Genomic DNA, 18242 nt, shown 5'->3' on the forward strand with positions numbered 1-18242 from the left:
GTTGTACAACAAAGTGAATCAGCTCTATATATACATATATTCCCATATCCCCTCCCTCTTGAGCTTCCCTCCCACCCTCCCCATCCTACCCCTCTAGATTGTCACAAAGCACCAAGCTGATCTCCCTGTGCTATACGGCTGCTTCCCACTAGCTATCTATTTTACATTTGGTAGCGTATATATGTCCATGCTTCTCTCACTTCTCCCCAGCTTCCCCCTCCTCACCCCATGTTCTCAAGTCCATTCTCTATGTCTATGTCTTTATTCCTACACTGCCACTTTTTTTTAGGTTTTAATACTTTCCAAGATATAAGGTAATTTTGGACTTTAATGTAGGATGTGTTTTTGCCCAAGGGAGTATTTTAAAAGTATGCCTTATTTTAACTTAAACTCTACTACAGTTTATGAAAGTAGCACAGAGATTAGAACCTTTCAAGATCGTTCAAACTATTGAACAAAGAAATAATAGAGCACATACTACTAGTTCAAGAAAATTATATCTGAATTTTAGAAACACAGTGTTACTTGTATTATACTGTTGTATTCTGTAGCCTTCTGTCCCTATAGAAATGTAGACGTTGGAAGTGTATCTATCTACCCAAACTTGTATTTTACTGTAATATTTTTTGTGTGAAAGATCCCCCCAAAATTATCAATTATGAAGTCCCTGGACTTCCTATAATTGCAAAAATAAAATTTTGTTATTATTATTGTTTTTCAAAGGACTCAAAATTTCAATTCTTTCACAGTCATCACAATGATATTTGTAAATATCTCCATGATTCATCTATTGTATATCTGCATGGCAGTCTCCCTGCTTCCTCCTATATACATCCATATCATTTTCTGCAAAATGGGATATGCAACAAAATAAATAATACATTGTCATCTATTTTGAAAGACTAAACCATGTTCAAGGCTATTTCCACATTGCATCAACGTTATAGTTGCTGGGAATGTCAGGAAAATATTGATTATATTCAGAAAGACATTAATTGCTAACAGAGTTTCCCAAATTTTTCTTTAAATTTCTAAGTCATTTCAGGCCCCTAAATTCATATAAGACATGTAGAATTTTCACACTGTTTGTTTCAAAGATTCTTCATATGACATACTTTTCTAATGCTTTTATTGCAGTCAAGGTCTTCTAAACTGGGTTAAAGTATCACTTTTAAGATAGTAGACCCAAATTTATGCACTGTATTCCAATGACGTCTTCTCAATAAAGATCTGCATAAAAATTCCATATCATTATTGAATCCTTCTGAGACTGTTTTAGATCTATCGCCTAATTGCTACATTCAGATAGTATATGTATTAGAAAATAATAGATGTTACTCAAAATCTCTCCCATATGATACTTTTCAAAGTGTACTGTCTAACACATATCTTTAGTTCCTGTCTTGTTAGCTTAAGGTCTTTGTGCTAGCTGTTCAAAATCTCCTTAAATCTTAATCCAATACATTAGCTATATTAGCTTGGCTTCCAAGTGTTCTATAATCTTCTGTCTTCATCCAAACTCTTGACATTTAGAATTAAGAACAAAACTTGGGTACACATTATTAGAGATTGTCCTTTATTTGACATTGATAATTAGCTCTTCTCATCCACAGATTTTACATCCTGCTATGGTTTCCTTTTATTCAATTTATATTAATTTTTTATCCAGTTTAAAGTAGTTATGCAAGACTTTCTGTAATACTTGTTTTATTTTTTAAACATTATATTTCAAGTTTAGAGATTTGTTTTCTTCTTGTCACCTAATATTTCAGTTTCAGCAAGACAAAGTTTGTTCTCATATGTATATGTATATTTATGTGTGTGTGTGTGTACACACACACACACACACACACACACACACACACATATATATATATATATATCTTCTTATCTCTTTCATTTTATTTCAAAGTTTTCTTGTTCAAGTTCAGTGAGCCTACTGCCCAGTACATTTTTTGCAGTTCCAGGGAGATACACAATACCCCTTGTCAAGAGTTCATTATTCTGCTGTGCTAAGCCTTTCTGGTTAGGAAGCTCTTTGTTTCCTGAATCCTCTTTTCTTTTCAAAAGTCAAACCTTCAGTTGGAAAAGCGAAAGAATATTGTCATGGCTCCACGTGTGAGAGCTTTCTATTTGAGAACTTAAAATGCACTAGAAACATATTCAGGCTTTCTTCTTGTTTCTCATGTTTCTGATTGCATTTCCAATAATTATCTTGAAAAAGAACATGCTTCCAGATTAAGAATGTAAAGTGGACACGAGGCTAGAGCCATGAAAGAGAGTCCCCATCTACCCCTGCATGTTATCATGTCATTCCACACATTATGATATTTACCGAGACCAGAGACCAGTGTCTTACATCTCTTCTTCAGAGGACCAGCAGTAAGATTCTCAAACGTGTTTGTGCCTATGAGCCCAAGTTCAAACCTTTTCCTTAGGCTAAGGAATTGTGCATATATGCAAGTTTATATTAATCATGAAGCAACATCCTACACCTGATAGGTGTGCTTACTCAAAGGTCAGGTTTCCAGGAGAGTACCTGTGATAGCTATACTCTTAAAAACACACATGATGCAGTTTCTCCTTTTTCCCCATCATTCTGAAACCTGCTTCAGAGTAGGCAATTGACACACTTTTCTTTAAATTTCTCTTCTTCCAGGTGAGAAAATATTTTAAATAACTTATTAGATTATTTATTTATGTTCTATAACAAATCTTCTTATACATATATATGTGTGTATATAATTTTAATTTACGTATATAATGTGTATTATTCATGTTTTATTACCTGCATTATATTGAATATTTGAAATATTCATTATCTTTCTGTTGCATTAGTTTGGCAATGTACAACCAAGAGAATATAGCTGTAGGGTATTGTATCATGGCTATCATAAACACACTCATAATTTTAAAAATTCAAATTTTCAGAATAAGAGAAATTGATAGGAAAAAAAGAATACCTAAAAGTAATTGTCTAATGATTTACTGACTTTTTAGTGAAAAGTAATTAACTCAGATGTGTAGTCACAGGTTGGATGATCAGGGAAGCAGGCTCTGGATTGGAGTTTAGGGGGCAGGATATTTATTGGAGTGTGCTCTCATGATCGACATCTGTGGACCACAGTGGGAGTGGAAGAAAGAAAGGCAGAGTGAGCAATTAAGCTGCCATGCAATTTGAATGTGTCCATGGCTGACCCCGTGGGAAAGCTCTGGAACTAAACTTGCCCTTCAGTATTTTCTGCATTCAGCAGAGGCGGCTTGATATTTATAACCTTGCAGCAATAAGTCATTGGCTATGTGTTGCTCCAGAAAAGTGTAACCTTGGGCCAGGTGGCAATCTACAGTTCAGGCAACAAGTCACTTCATGCAGGGGTTCTGAGCAGCACGTCCAAGTGTGCACCAAAAGGTTCCTTTAGCTAACAGACACGGAAGGGGGACTGACAATGCTAAGATAAACATTTCCTATGTGCACCTGAGGCATCAATACCAATTGGAAGTGAACTGGTGGAGTAGAGGCAGTATGACATCCTGGTTTTGAGCAGGGTTCTAGAATGTATTGGGGTTGTAGCTTGATTATTCACTAGCTCTGTGATTTGAGGCAATTTATCCTCTGGGACTGAGGTTATTTATTTTAAAATTATTATTCCTAATAAAAATGATTTTCCCTAAAATGTAAGGAATTTAACATGTTCTCCCTTATAGGGTTGTGTGGACTGATCAAAATACCTCATGCAATCATTTACTATAGTACATAGTATGTTAAAAGCACATAAAAAATGAAATTAACTATTTTATTCATTATTAACTTACCCATGGTGTGCCCACTATAACAAGAGTGCTTCAAATCACAAGTTTAAAATAGTTTATCAATTGATCTGGTGTCTTCATAAATACATTATCTGTACCAACGACTTAAACATTTTTGTACATTAACCTCACCCGAAGTTCGCTAAAAATATAGCCGTCTATTTCTATCACTTATATTCAGAGTCACCAGGTTTGTGGTAGGAACCACTGGCTCACCCCGAAGTCTGGTATCCATGTATCCTTTTCAATCCTTTGGCTATTATGCCCATGCCCCAAATGCTTACCGCTTCCTTCCTCCTCTGTCATCCACTATTTCCCCTCCCCTTAAGTCCAGGCCCTATTAAATTTTCATATATGTTTCTCCATTTGAGAATGAGTTTTAGTCCCTGGTTAATAATCTCCCCTTCACGTTCCTTTATCCATTTCATAAACGGAAAAGAAATCGCACATGCCCATTTTATCCATTAAAGGAACTGTGAATCTTTAATGGCGGCTTTACTAAGTCCATGTTGTTCTGCTTATGTCTGTCATAGATAACACAGCCAGCATTCTGACAAGGCGGAGGAGATTTAGTCGAACTATTCAGGATGTGTATTACCTCCCCATTATGATCTCTGACGGTGGAATCCCCTCTCTCAGCAGCAGCAGTACCCTCACCATCAGGGTTTGTGCGTGCGAGAGAGACGGGCGCGTGCGGACCTGCCGTGCAGAAGCCCTCCTGTCCTCGGCTGGCTTGAGTACAGGAGCCTTAATCGCTATTCTACTGTGTGTTGTCATTCTCCTAGGTAAGTCATTCTAAATGTTAATGTGTGATGACGATTCTGAGTGTACCCTACAATGGCGCGTTAGAAAAGAGAGCAAAAGAGACAGAGAGAGAGAGAGAGAGAGAGTCATTTTGACAAAACTTTGGAATTAGTAGTGCTTTACGTGATAACAAGACATGGCTGTTTCCTTTAATTAACTTTCTCAATACCATAGTTAATCTGGAAATGATTTGGTTCAAATGTGATGAAAGACTTGAAATATTAAAAGAAGGGATACAATAAGAGAAATCTTTTTGGAAAGGACCTATTTTAGAAAGAATTGATATTAAATATTCTAAATTTCCTATTGAAAGGGCATTTACAATTTATTTCAAAGAACATAAGTGACATTACTCTGCAAATGAATCTAACCACCAAATAAAAGGAATAAATTTCTTGTAGAAATTTCTATCAGTCTAAAATGAGTTTATCATCAATCTTAGCTGAATTTTAAAGGATTAAATATAAAATAATTTTAAACTGCATTTGAAACTAATATTACTATAATCTCTAGAATTGCTATACAAAACAAGAAAGGAAATCCAGATTTTTTTATAGGAAAGGCAGATGTAAATAATCTTTTGCTTTATAGTTTAAAATGGGTACATATATATATTTTCCAGTGTGTCCTCTCCCTCTAGTTTTCTCTTAGGAGCCTTATCTTTTGTTCTTTTCTTGCTACTGTGCATACATAAGGAAAACAAACAAACTATGTACTTTGAGACACAGATATTTTTGCAAGGAATATCCTTTGTTTTGTTCCTGGGTTAGAAGACAAATTACCCGTACAGAGGAGTGGAGATCAAGGTGGAATAAGATTGAGTAGAAAGGATGTTTAGGCAGGGTCGAGGCAGGTTGGGGTAAAATGGCAAAAATGGTGGGCTTTGTTCTAGGAGTTTGAGGAGAAGTTGAAAGTAGGCGCGTCCCATCATGAAATTTGCATGTTGAAAAAATATGATTATGAATGAAGTGGAGAACAGATCTCATGCTGGTAAAGAGAGCAGGTAGGCAAACTGACTAGAAATATGACACATTTGTCTCACTCAGATATAGCATAATTTGGACCAGTATACTTAAAATGGAGCTGAAGAAAGATTGATAGTACCAAGACGTCTTAGGTGAAATCAAAAGTGATCTTGGGTAATAGGCTGCAAATCACAGGATGGAAATATTTACCAAAATCTTTACTGAATGCTTATTGGAAGTACCTGAGATTCCATGTGAAAACTGCAGTGTTAATTATTTCACGTCAGTGAACAAATACTTAATGTTTATGACATGGTGTCTTTTCTTGGAACAAGTTTCCAAGGGCTAAAAGTAAAGTAGCCAAAAATTAAAAAAAAAAAAAAAAGTGATCTTGGATAAACTGGATATGAGACTGAGTTAGAACAGTATCAAAGAAGACTTTTCATCTCTTGCTGAATATGGGCCCTGATCTTCCCTGGGTTGGGGGACACCAGAAATGCATTTTGTTGTTGTTACCACAGCAAGCGTCTATAAAGAGAGAGAGGATAGACTAGGACTGAGCTGTGATAAACTCCAGTGTGATCGCTAAATCTAGAAGGAGGCGATAACATAGAGCAAAGGAAAAATCACAGAACAAGGAACAAAATTAGTAAGGTATAATATCCTGAAACAAAGAAAATAAGTGCATCAAGGAGGACAGAGCATTCAACAGTGTTCAAAGCTGCCCAAAAGTTAAATAAATTCAGTAGCAAAAAGTATCAATTGCACTTAGCAACTTGGAATATGGAGGTTTGATTCACCATAACAAAAACTATTTCACTGCAGTACAGTCTTTTGCAAAAGTGTGATAGAGATGGTATTTGGGAAAATCAGGCTTTCTTGATTTTATTAATTTATATATTGATTATTTATATATATATTAACTGCTATTTTCTTTAGAAATTAACAAATTACCTTTTATGTTTTTGAAACTGAAAACCAAAATATCACAAACCAAAAAGGAAAACAAAACAAGAACAAAACCCCGAAGAATAAACAACTATAAACATTGAACCCTCTAGGGTTCCTAACTGAAACTGAAAATAACAGAGCTCAGTGACTTTTCATAAGTCAATTTTACTTCCATTAAAACAAAAATAAAAACAAAAACAAACACTCTGACACTACTATAAGTTCCTCCAGAGGCCTTATTCTGAAAGATATTTCAACTGGTGGAGGCATGTTACCTTTGGCTTTTGTTTTCTTTTATCATCATAAAATTATTTTTGCATACTAAAATTGAAAATCTTTAAAATTGAAAGATGTCAATATAAGGTACATTCAGGTGTACTATATAAAATAACATTTTATTATTTCATGAAACAATACATCCCTTTAATTGACTTTATGAAAATGTTTCCCCTTTGGGGTAAATAAGAGAACATTTCTATATTTTATGCTGTACCTCAGGGCTAATGAAACAAAGTTTCTATTTGATATGTTTGCTCTTTCAATTTTTATTGAAACTCAAATGTGTCTTTACAGTTTTATCCAAAGGTTGCAGAATTTCTTAAGCTTAGATTTAAACAATCACTATTTATAATGTAATTTATATTTTTCATGGCATTTTAAGGGTTTATATCGTTATTCAGAAAATATCTGACCCACAGAGTTGGATCGAGTCATTTGCAGTTTTGAAATATTGTTGGTTAATGTGTGAGCTCATAGGTTTCAAGGAAAATATCAACAACATCAGAGGTAGCAATACTTTTAGAACTTGTAATTCTGAAATAGCATTCAACCTCAACAGCTAAATAAATCATGAAGTTAAGTTAATCTTTTAATACTGAAAAATGTTTTACTTAGTAGCTGTTTGTGAACATGACTGTGATTGTGGAAACTCAGCCCCAGTTTTGCCACTAATTAACTGTGTGATCTCAGGACCCATGAAGTCTCTTGCATCTATTTCTGAATCTATGAAAATAAAGTTTCAACTAGAATGACCTTAGAGTCATCTGTAAACTTCTGTGGTGCTTATTTATGTTTTATTATAGGTTAAATATGATTCAATATTTTACAGTTTGGTCAGACTCCATCTATGTATATATTGATTACCAGAAGATGGGGTGCTTGAAAACCAAAGGGCCTAACTTTAAATGGTAAATGTAAACCTTGTGAGTTGAGTTATGTTTTGTCAGGATTACCTTTTCAGATCCAATTCAAGGAATGGATAGAAAAGAATTTAGAGTGAGCTATCATGATGCAATCAGAGTTTGGTGCCAGAGGAGGGGATTGTCAGAGTCCTCTTTCCCTCCCAGGTATCTGACATTTCTTTCCCAACCCACCCTATTACTTGTCAGAGGGACCAGAACTGTTGGTAGAGTGAACCAGTGCAAGAGATGATTGAATCAGGATCTGCATCAGACCTCTGGAAGGCTACCTTTGTAGTCCATGCATCACATATGATCCGCTGACCTAGATGAATCCACCACACAGTTTGCTCCTCTTCTTGGATGTAAATTTCATCATAAATGGGGATCAAGGTGGGTGTGGTGGGAGGAGAGTGAGGAACTAGGAGAGGAGGTGGAATTGATGAGAAGATAACTGCCAACCTGCTTGCCATGAAAGCTATTTTAAATGACCTTGTGGGCTCCCCTGAGTTTGAAAACTTGTTTCAATGAGAAGTGTCATTACCAATTATGGCTACAGAAGCTAATCAAAATCATCTCCCTGACTTGGGCCACCTCATTCTACCAAGTTTAGTACTCACATATGATGGTATGAAAAAAGAATCAAGTGATATTTAGGGGTAAACAAATCTGCTATGAAAAGTAGTTTGGGGGAGTATGTTAAGAGTCAGTACATAATGTATTCAAATGCAAGTTGTATGTCAGTTTTAGTTATGAAAACTCAAAGCCCCTTAGTACTCTAAGCACTGAAATGATAATATAAGTAAGTAAATATAATATAGGAGAAAACAAAGAGAAAACTGTTTCCACAAATTTGAATTCCTTTATGAATAGAATAAATTACTGACAATAAATTCATTATAATTTTCTTATATAAAAAGAAGAACTTGGGTTTAAAATCCTGGCCAGACTTAAAGAGAAGAGAAAGACATATACTAACCAAGAATAAAATATTCATTAGAATAAAGACACCTCAAAAATACTACAATTAATTCATTTTATTCCAGACTATGTAATCAAACTTGAAAATACCAGAAATCATTTATAATATAATTTTGAACAAAGGACAAGCTCTGTACCCCTCTCTCTCTCTCTCTCTCTCTCTCTCTTTTTTTTTTTTAATAACACCATGGCTCTATCATATTACATTTTCCCAGATGAACCACTGAAAGAAGTACTACCCTGTTATACATGTATGGTTTGATATACTGTGGGAGACTCATTTGATTATGCTTATTTGCCTGCCAGTTCGTAAATAGGGATTTAACTCTCAAATTTATATGTATGATTATTATCTTCATTTATTCTCTTCAAATAAATTTGGCCTTGGGATTTTGGGGGAAATATTTAGTTTGTTTTTCAAACTTTAAAAAATATTCTCAAGCAAAATTAGGTGTTTGGTATTATTAGGAGCAGTAAGTTGATTTTTAAAAATATTTAAAAATTATTTTCCTAGTGAGACTATTACTATTTCCTAGTGAGACTATTACTATGAAGATTCACTTAACCCAGTGCCACATTATCACTCTCACAGAGATTATTCTTTTGTTCATCCACATAAGAATTGTTTACAGAGTATCCGCTATGTGCCATTTGCTCCAGAAACCTCTACTGAACAAACATGATTGTAAAGAAATTCATTAGAAGTGTACCTTCTCATTCATGCTTCCACATTCTTCTCTGAATTGATTTGAATTTGTCTTTGACTAAAGGGACCATATGTCTGTATTTGTCCTGATGTCCTGATGTAATTATAAACGAAATCCCCTTTCACCCTTAAAAAGTGTCCCAGATTGTACGGCTATTTATAAATTGATCTTTATAATAAATAGTTATGTAACAAATCTAGGAATCATTTGTCACTGACAAGTAACTCTCTTTGTCTAGAAAAAGAGAAAGATGTAAAACTCTAAATTCAAACTTACCTAGTATCTATATTTTGAATCAACACATATATATCAGGAATATTTTCTTAAATTTGGGGAAATAAGCAAATAAAAGCTATCATAATAATAAACCCAGCATTATCCACTATGTTTCATTAGGCAAATATGATACTGATATTGGTGAAGGATGTAAATTACCTCCATACTTCGATAATAGTATTGATCACATTCTTCCTGTTATACATGCACATAAAGTCCCTTGGCATTAACTACCAACCATTTCAATATAAGGAAAATAATTTATTGACAAAAGTAAGAAATTTTACTATAATAAATTAGGCAGTCTGTAGAAATAAATGTTTTGATCTAGAACAGCCTCCTCAGTTAATCATAAAGATGAGCAGAAATATATAGTGGATGATAAATATAAACCTCTTGGTAGAATGGAGTGCATTATTTGAGGATACTGCTTGGGCCACTGAATTAGAAAGCTGTAGGCTGGATTTACACTAAAATAAACAGTAAGGTATTAAATGCATATTGATGGCATTCAGTGAAATGTTTCTTTGTTGTTGTTTGTTTGTTTCTTTTTCCCAAAAAGAAAGTATAAGCAACGTGAATGGGAAACTACTGTATTCTGTAGCAGAGCATTTATGAAGCAGAGCCACATGCAGCCTCAGCATTTCATTTTCTGCTTTTTCTGTAATCACTCCCTTTCCAACACAGTGACTCAGTAATTCCCCATGTCTACTATAATCTCCCCATTGCATTTCCCCATTACTTAGGCAGTATCCTCTTATTCCATACTTTTCCAGATGATTCCCTGACCCTCCCTAAAGATGTTTTGTCTGTTTTTTCTTTATTCCCACAGGTTCCCACTTGCCTCTTGTATGCAAAATTAGCTTCTTCCCAGTACACTGTGACCACCTCTTTCCACATATGGTAGATTTCCCTCTCATAATTATCCTTTCCACTTCTGGCTTGAATATCTATTCCTCTTTCTCTCTACATTTTCAAGTCTTAAAATCACATATACACTATGATATCTAGTTCAAATACAGGCAAAGCTTATCTGTATTGTTTATGGGTATACATAAAAAGGGGTTAAACTATAAAGATAAGCAAGGAAACAATAAAAGAAAAATAAGTTATTTTTTAGAGGGGAAGGGTAAAAGGGTGGATTCGAGGGTGTCAGGTATGTTCTTTGTCAGAGAATAGGTAACCCGGTGTTCGCTTGCTTTCTGACCATTTGTTAAATCTTACATATAATCAGTATTTCCAGGTAAAATACAGTTTACAGACATAAATAAATAGACAAAATACAGTATAAAAATGTGAGTTTTGTATAAAAAATATATATCTGTAGGAGTTTCTGTGTGTGTATATGTATACACATATACCTACAGATATATTACATAGGACATACTTAAGCTATATATATGTATAAGCTATAACATACTTTTGAGATATATATATATACACACTTATGCTATAATATGTATAGCATAAATATGTCCTATGCATAATATTGGGACAAATATCTAATATATATACTTAATGTGTTCATAAAATATTTGCACATTGCATGAGACATACTTAATTGTATATTACACATATATATTATATATAGTATGTAATATGCATGAATACATATATTATACATGTATTTTTGTTGTTTCATCTCATATTATACATATATAATACATATATATTTTCTGCTGTTATTCATATCAAATTTACATTTAATTAAGTGTCCTGCATTATTTGCTAAATCTAACAACCCTACATTCCATTTGAATATACCTCTCTGATCATTATATTATAAGGAATGTTTTAAATACTAGTGAACCATATAATTGTTATCATAAAGCCTAAATTATCAGCTAACCAAGAAGCAAACAGTCTGTAGAGATGAAGTAAAGGGTATTGGGCCTAATGACATAAAGTAGAAATATCTTTCTATTTAGTAATGGTTTAATACCATCAAATAGAGTAATCTGAAACTATTGAAAAACCACCAACGCAAAATACCCAAGACCTATTTCTATTAATTTATTCAACGGCTACAACATTATTGATAATAAGAACCTATTCACTGCTTTTGGCTAAGTTGCCCTAAGACACACGGCCAACAGGTCATTCAGTTCCTTGTTCTATATTTTTAAAATAATGAAGTTTAATATGGTAATGGAAACATCATCATCTTTGGTGTGAAAAGTCATAAACTACAGCCCAAGGTTTTCCACCTGCCATTTGTGTGGTCTTACAGTTACATGGTATTTACTCATGTAATCTCTCCTGAGTCTCAGTTTCCTCATTTTAAAAATGAGGAAATCCCCAGCTCTGCTTTGAGGATTAAGTTAAAATATTATGTAAAGAGCATTGTGTAAACAAAAAAATTCCTATGAAACATAAATTATGTACAAATAAAATAACATCTTGGGGGCTTCCCTGGTGGAACAGTGGTTGAGAGTCTGCCTGCTAATGCAGGGGACACGGGTTCGAGCCCTGGTCTGGGAGGATCCCACGTGCCGCGGAGCAACTAGGCCCGTGAGCCACAACTACTGAGCCTGCACGTCTGGAGCCTGTGCTCCGCAACAAGAGAGGCTGCGATAGTGAGAGGCCCACACACCGCAATGAAGAGTGGCCCCGTTTGCCACAACTAGGGAGAGCCCTTGCACAGAAACGAAGACGCAACACAGCAAAATAAATAAATTAATAAAAAAAATATCTTTTGCAGCTTGATAGATAAGTGCAATAATTAATGCCTGATAATATTATTCTAAAGGATAATGAACAAACAAGATGTACCATGTAAAATATTCCTGCTTTGATTTTCTACAAAGCATCAAAAGGAAAGAGTTAACGATAGGGGTTCCTTCTTCCTATTTTACAAAAACTTAAAATATCCTGCCTTTAGTGTACTCCTTAGAAGGATAAGTATCTGTAGATTGACTCCCATACAGAATTATTTTTCCAGTCAAAATTTCATATTGCTTTTCCATCATCTGTTTCCCTGACTGAATGATTAGACTTCATCACCGGTCACGAATCCTGAAGCCATAGCCTGGCAAATGAGAATATCACAGAGTTCTCCAGAAGATCAGCGATTCCTAATGTTTTGTAGAGATAGATAGTCATTTTCTACATTCTTCAAGATGTTAAAATCTTTTGTGGTGGTATTCACAGAGTGCAGAGATCAGGGCTGTGTTACAACGTAAGCCTAAATGGAATGTAGCTGATGATAGTGGCTGGGAATTGTTGATGTCCAATCTCCAAGAATGTCCTTCTTCTTTTTCTAACCCTTCATCCTCTTTCCATTTTTCCTTAGCAATTGTAGTACTTTTCATCACCCTGAGACGCAGCAAAAAAGAGCCCCTGATCATTTCAGAGGAGGACGTACGGGAGAACGTGGTCACCTATGATGACGAGGGCGGCGGCGAGGAAGACACGGAGGCCTTTGACATCACAGCCTTGAGGAATCCGTCTGCTGCCGAGGAGCTCAAGCACCGGAGAGATATCAGACCGGAAGTGAAACTCACCCCAAGGCACCAGACGTTTTCCACCCTGGAAAGTATAGATGTTCAGGAGTTTATTAAGCAAAGACTGGCTGAAGCCGACCTAGACCCCAGCGTCCCGCCTTATGACTCTCTGCAGACTTACGCCTATGAGGGTCAGAGATCAGAAGCTGGGTCCATCAGCTCGCTGGATTCAGCAACCACACAATCAGACCAGGATTATCAGTACCTTGGAGACTGGGGACCCGAGTTTAAAAAGTTAGCTGAACTCTATGGAGAAATAGAATCTGAAAGAACAACTTAGGGGGTCAATTCTTGCAACCTTCTAGAATTCGCTTCCTGAGCAAGTGGAGATATAACCTCAGCAATGGCAAGGAAGAAGCTTGGAAACAGTACTAGGACCTGAGCAAGCAGAGCACAGCTACTGTAGAAACAAGTGCCCTTTTCATGATCGAAACTGGGTTATTTAATGGGAAGAAAGTCAAATTAAAAAAAAAAATACAGAGAAAAAGCTATTGTTCCTTGTGTATATTTTCAATTGCTCAATAAAATCTGTGTACTGTTTAATGAAGAATACCTGAATTAAGCCAAACAATGATATTTGTTTCAATATTTTGTGATTTCTTTTCAAAAGCAAAACTGAACAAAAAGTTTCCAAATCACTTATGACTCTGATTTCTAGGGGTGGTACACTGTAAAATGAAACTGGTGAAGTTAGTCACAACCTCTTTTTCCACTATTTTGGGTGGACTTTTGAGACCCACACTCTGTTTTTGTGACACATCTCATTAGCTTTGTCTTGTGTTGAAATGACTCGAGGTATTTCCAATATACCAGGCCACTCTGTCATGGACTTGTATGTATCATTTTCCTTTGCCCTCCCCACTTCTTTTCTCCATATGAAATTGATGGAGCATGGGGATTTGCTGCTTGCACTATGATGTATGCAACTTCTGTGCACCAGTTGTGCACTGCTCTGAATCACAGAGACTACTGTCTCTGTCCTGCCTGTCCCCCTTTATTTTAACAGGAGAACCCCCTTTTTTAAGTGGATAAAATGAATGTTTTAAAATATATTCAGATCATCTATGTCAGGGAAAGATTTAATTAAAAAAATACAAAAAAACCTACAAACCTTATCCTGTACAAAACATTGAAGAACTCTATAATTTTCCCCCCATTTGTTTTAGTGCATTTGCGTCAGCAACTCTGATCATTCCTGTACCTAAAATTGGTTGTCAAATATTTGATGATTGGTTTATACTTGTCTAATTTACTTATTTATAACATGGCAGTTATTTAAAAAAGAGAACCTCATATGATAACTATGTAGTCTGAAAAGACTATCCTCCAACTTACATAAACTTCGTAAAATTATGATTGACTTGTCTTTATTCCTCATAGAAGCTCAGACTTTCCCCATCTCACTGATTGATTAGCCCTTTATGTCTGAGACCCACAGAAAATGTGTAGGGCTTGGAGCAAAAAAATAGGAGTTTCCCACCTATTATTCTCAGACACGTCTCTTAAAGTCAGAGTCCCAAACTACAAAATAGAGATGGCAAAGACTTCCCTGCTTAACTTACAGGGTTATGTGAAGATCAATACGCATCTGTAAAAATGTTTTGCCAACTGCAAAGTGTTCTGTTATGTAAAGGCTGGCAGACACTATCACTTTCTAATTCCATTAGTTCATAATTATAGAGTTATATACATTTTGAATAAAATACTATATTACCATGGGAGAATTTCATGAAACCTTCAACAGTGAAGTAACTGCTAACTGGAAATATAATGTGAAAGTTTAATTCTTTTGACGTTTTCCCAAATAGGCTAATTTTTTTCAGAATTTCTTGGGGTTTTCCCCCTAAATTGCTTAGGTAACAGTTTGCTGTTGTTGATATTGGTCGTGAAATAAAAATTCATAGCATAATGATCCTAGTCTCCAAAAATGACCAGATTTATGTATTTTAGATTAATTGTAATTTTGAAACCCTCAAATTAAGATTTATTTTAAGGGAAAGTTTTGCCTTTGCTCTTTAAATATATTATAGAGTCTTCAAAAGTTATATGCCATTTTCTGTCTGATTCTTCTGATGTGCAAAATTTTGAATTTTGCCTCTGTTCACAACTGCCCTGTGCTATTATTTTTCAATTTTGAGGTATGGGAAGTAAGTAAATTTAATTTGAATATTTCTCAATTTGTGTTTGAAGCCTGAGGAATAAAATGTAATTTAAGTTTTTAACAACATTTTAGCTTTCCAGATGCTGCTTTATCATTTTTTATATCATAATAGTATGCAGTCCAGTATAAAGCTAAATCAAAAGAGACACTCAGGGGCTTTGGGGAACAACCCCTGGAGACCCATACTCTGATTATGCAAATGCTGGACTATATTCACCCTGACAGAATGGTCCACATTTGAAGAATGACTGTGGAGGCTGGTGCTTTGACTTTCTTATGCAAAGAGGACCAGGAAAACCAGGTTTTGGATATCCCGTAGGTTTTTGGATTTAGATTTTTGATAAACTATTCACAGCTTTTGTTTTGTTTTGTTTTAATATTCATCTGGTAACTTTACAGGTAAAGGCTTGAAAGAGGAGAATACATGTACAAACCACTTAAACGTAAAAGCCAAGGTCCTCTGCATGGTTTTGAGTACGGAAACATTTCCCTGATTTGTGGAAAAAACACCCCAGATCCATCTGATTTTAATTACACATTTTAATGATAATGGATTGCTTCTAAGCCCCTGATATTAAATCTCATATAGAAGCAAAATGAAGCTTCTGTAGTATTGAAATAATATGTTCCTATATTGATTTATTTTAGAATTTTGTTAAGGAAAGCATTCCAAATATTATTTTTATATAAATTCTGAAATGAGGCAATTATATCATTATTATAAGTATGGACTGGGTCTCATATTTTTTAATGTGCTACTTTGAGTCAAAAAACCAATAATGATATATAAATGTTCTGCCAATGGACTGAAGTCATTTAACATTCAATACCTTGCTTTAAAAACTTCAGTTTATCAGTGTGAAAAGCTAATTCTCAAAGAGTTTAGTGGGTAAAGAGTTTGCACGTACTCTGAACCCTCTCTAGCCACAGATAATCAGCTACGGAATATATGATTCCATATGGATTCCACTATGGAATCGCTAATGTGTCTCAGCACATTTTGTAAGCCTTGGTTGATATTTACTGAAAAAATATAACTTTGAAATCAATTTACTTATTTCCAAGAGAAGAATTTTCCACAGACAGACCTTATACAATGTGGTAGCTGCTAAATTAGAGGAAATACAAACAGTTATAACTTTTTTACCCAATGGCTTTCTTAATAGAATTTATAAATTCCAAATAACTTTTGTGCAGGCGTAGGTCTTGCAGAAATTACTAAAGACCTATCATTATAAATTCTTTCTGTGATAAATCTGTACATATACAGATTTGAAGGGGAAATTGAAGAGGAAATTATCCCTAAGATAAGGCTCTATGCAAAGTTGTGACTCTCCCATAACCACGTATAAGAAGGAAAATATTCTGAGAAATGGCATTCATGTAACCACACACCCATTCACACACATACACACACATATGTCTTCTTGAAGAATATTTAGAGAGTAAAAAAATATTCAAAATAGTGACTTAGATATTGATATGATCCAAATATGTGATGCACACAAAATTTAAGTACCCAGCATATGGAAGATTCAGCAAGAAGTTAACGAACATTCTTTTTGGCTTTTATTTTGTGTCTAGCCTCAGCCTAACTTTCAGTGCTGTCCATGATTGAAGCTGGTTTCACAGAGCAGAAAAAAAATTAATAATAAATCAAAATTTCAGAAATGATGATTTAATGGACTCAGTGTGGCTATTAAATACTAAAAAGTGATTTGACTTAGATTCTTAGTGTACTGCAATGTAGTCGGAAGTCTGGGTCAAAGAAGGAAAATGTACTAAGTACACCATTTTCAGCAATGTTGAAACCTTACATAACATAGTCATTGTTTTATTTGTTCCTACAAACTTACATCCATAACTTTGATTCATTGTCCTTTTGGTTTAGCTGAATATATAGGGAAAACACAGAAATTCAGGTAGACTCGTTCATGTCAGCAGCCATCAAGAAGTTCCAGGTACACTGGAACACTGGAACATGCATAGATCCAATAGGTACACTGGAACATGCATAGATCCAATATTTTTTGGTAAAAGCTTCATCTGCTTTTTAGTATGGGCAGTGCTTGATCAGCTATTCAACAAAGCAGAACTCTAAAGCTGATCATTCTGGAAAGAGGCAAGAGTCTCATTTTTCAAACTCAAATTGTACTTAGCTTCAAGTTATGGTTACATTCAATTAATTTACTTGCCTTTCAATTTCAAGAATAGAACAAATCTCAGAACCATCCTTGGTAGATATGTGACTCAAATCCTCTCTTTTTTTTACCCTTTAGGATTAAAGGCAAATCAAATATAATCTGAAAGAAACAAAACCACTTCAACTTTTATATTCTACCTCATCAGCAGAAGGTAAATTTTTTTTGTAATATAGAATTAGAAATCTCATAAACCCCACAGTCAAAAGTAGCTCACAATCATTTGAAGATAACACTAGCACAGAACCCACTCTTTTTTCAAAGATTCCAAATACATCATTTTAAAATGAAAATATTAATAACAACAGTTTTTAACATGTCAAAAGATATATTCTGTCTTTGGCTTCGACCAATGAAAGAAGTAGTGAGGAATTTTTTGTTTTGTTTTGTTTTGTTTTGTTTTTGTTTTAACTAGAAATTAAAAAAAAAACAAGTTGTGTTCTTATTTGAAGCTTGATGAGAAAAATCCTTTAGGCTAGTAAGGAATGATTACATTTATCTTCTTTGCTGAGTCTATTGAATTGAGGGATTTTTGCCCTTCTACAGAGACATCAAACCTATTTTAGTAATAATTTGTTTTTAAAGTCTTAGGTGAAAATAAATGAGAAAATAGGAATTCAAAGAATCCTGAAATGATATTCTGTGAGGAAGTCATGTGTCATTTACAGATGGAAGTGGATTCATCTGATGATTTCATCTTATTGC

At 34.6% G+C, this 18242-nt stretch overlaps 1 protein-coding gene across 2 annotated transcripts in view; it reads left to right on the forward strand.

The window, feature by feature from the left end:
* The window catches only part of CDH18 (cadherin 18), a 323052-nt gene extending 309327 nt beyond the window's left edge, over positions 1 to 13725 (forward strand). Inside the window, exons 10-11 of one of the 2 annotated variants that reach the window (XM_024741732.1) lie at positions 4344 to 4595; positions 12965 to 13725. In XM_024741732.1, the coding sequence (XP_024597500.1) occupies positions 4344 to 4595; positions 12965 to 13455 (743 nt within the window). In that variant the 3' untranslated portion in view covers positions 13456 to 13725. The remainder of the gene's footprint in view (positions 1 to 4343; positions 4596 to 12964) is intronic. The other variant, XM_024741733.1, reaches the window with a different exon arrangement.
* The last annotated feature ends 4517 nt before the right edge of the window (positions 13726 to 18242 follow it).

This window comes from Neophocaena asiaeorientalis, unplaced genomic scaffold (assembly GCF_003031525.2).
Source record: "Neophocaena asiaeorientalis asiaeorientalis breed wild unplaced genomic scaffold, Neophocaena_asiaeorientalis_V1.1 scaffold10, whole genome shotgun sequence".
In the NCBI taxonomy this organism is placed as follows: domain Eukaryota; kingdom Metazoa; phylum Chordata; class Mammalia; order Artiodactyla; family Phocoenidae; genus Neophocaena; species Neophocaena asiaeorientalis.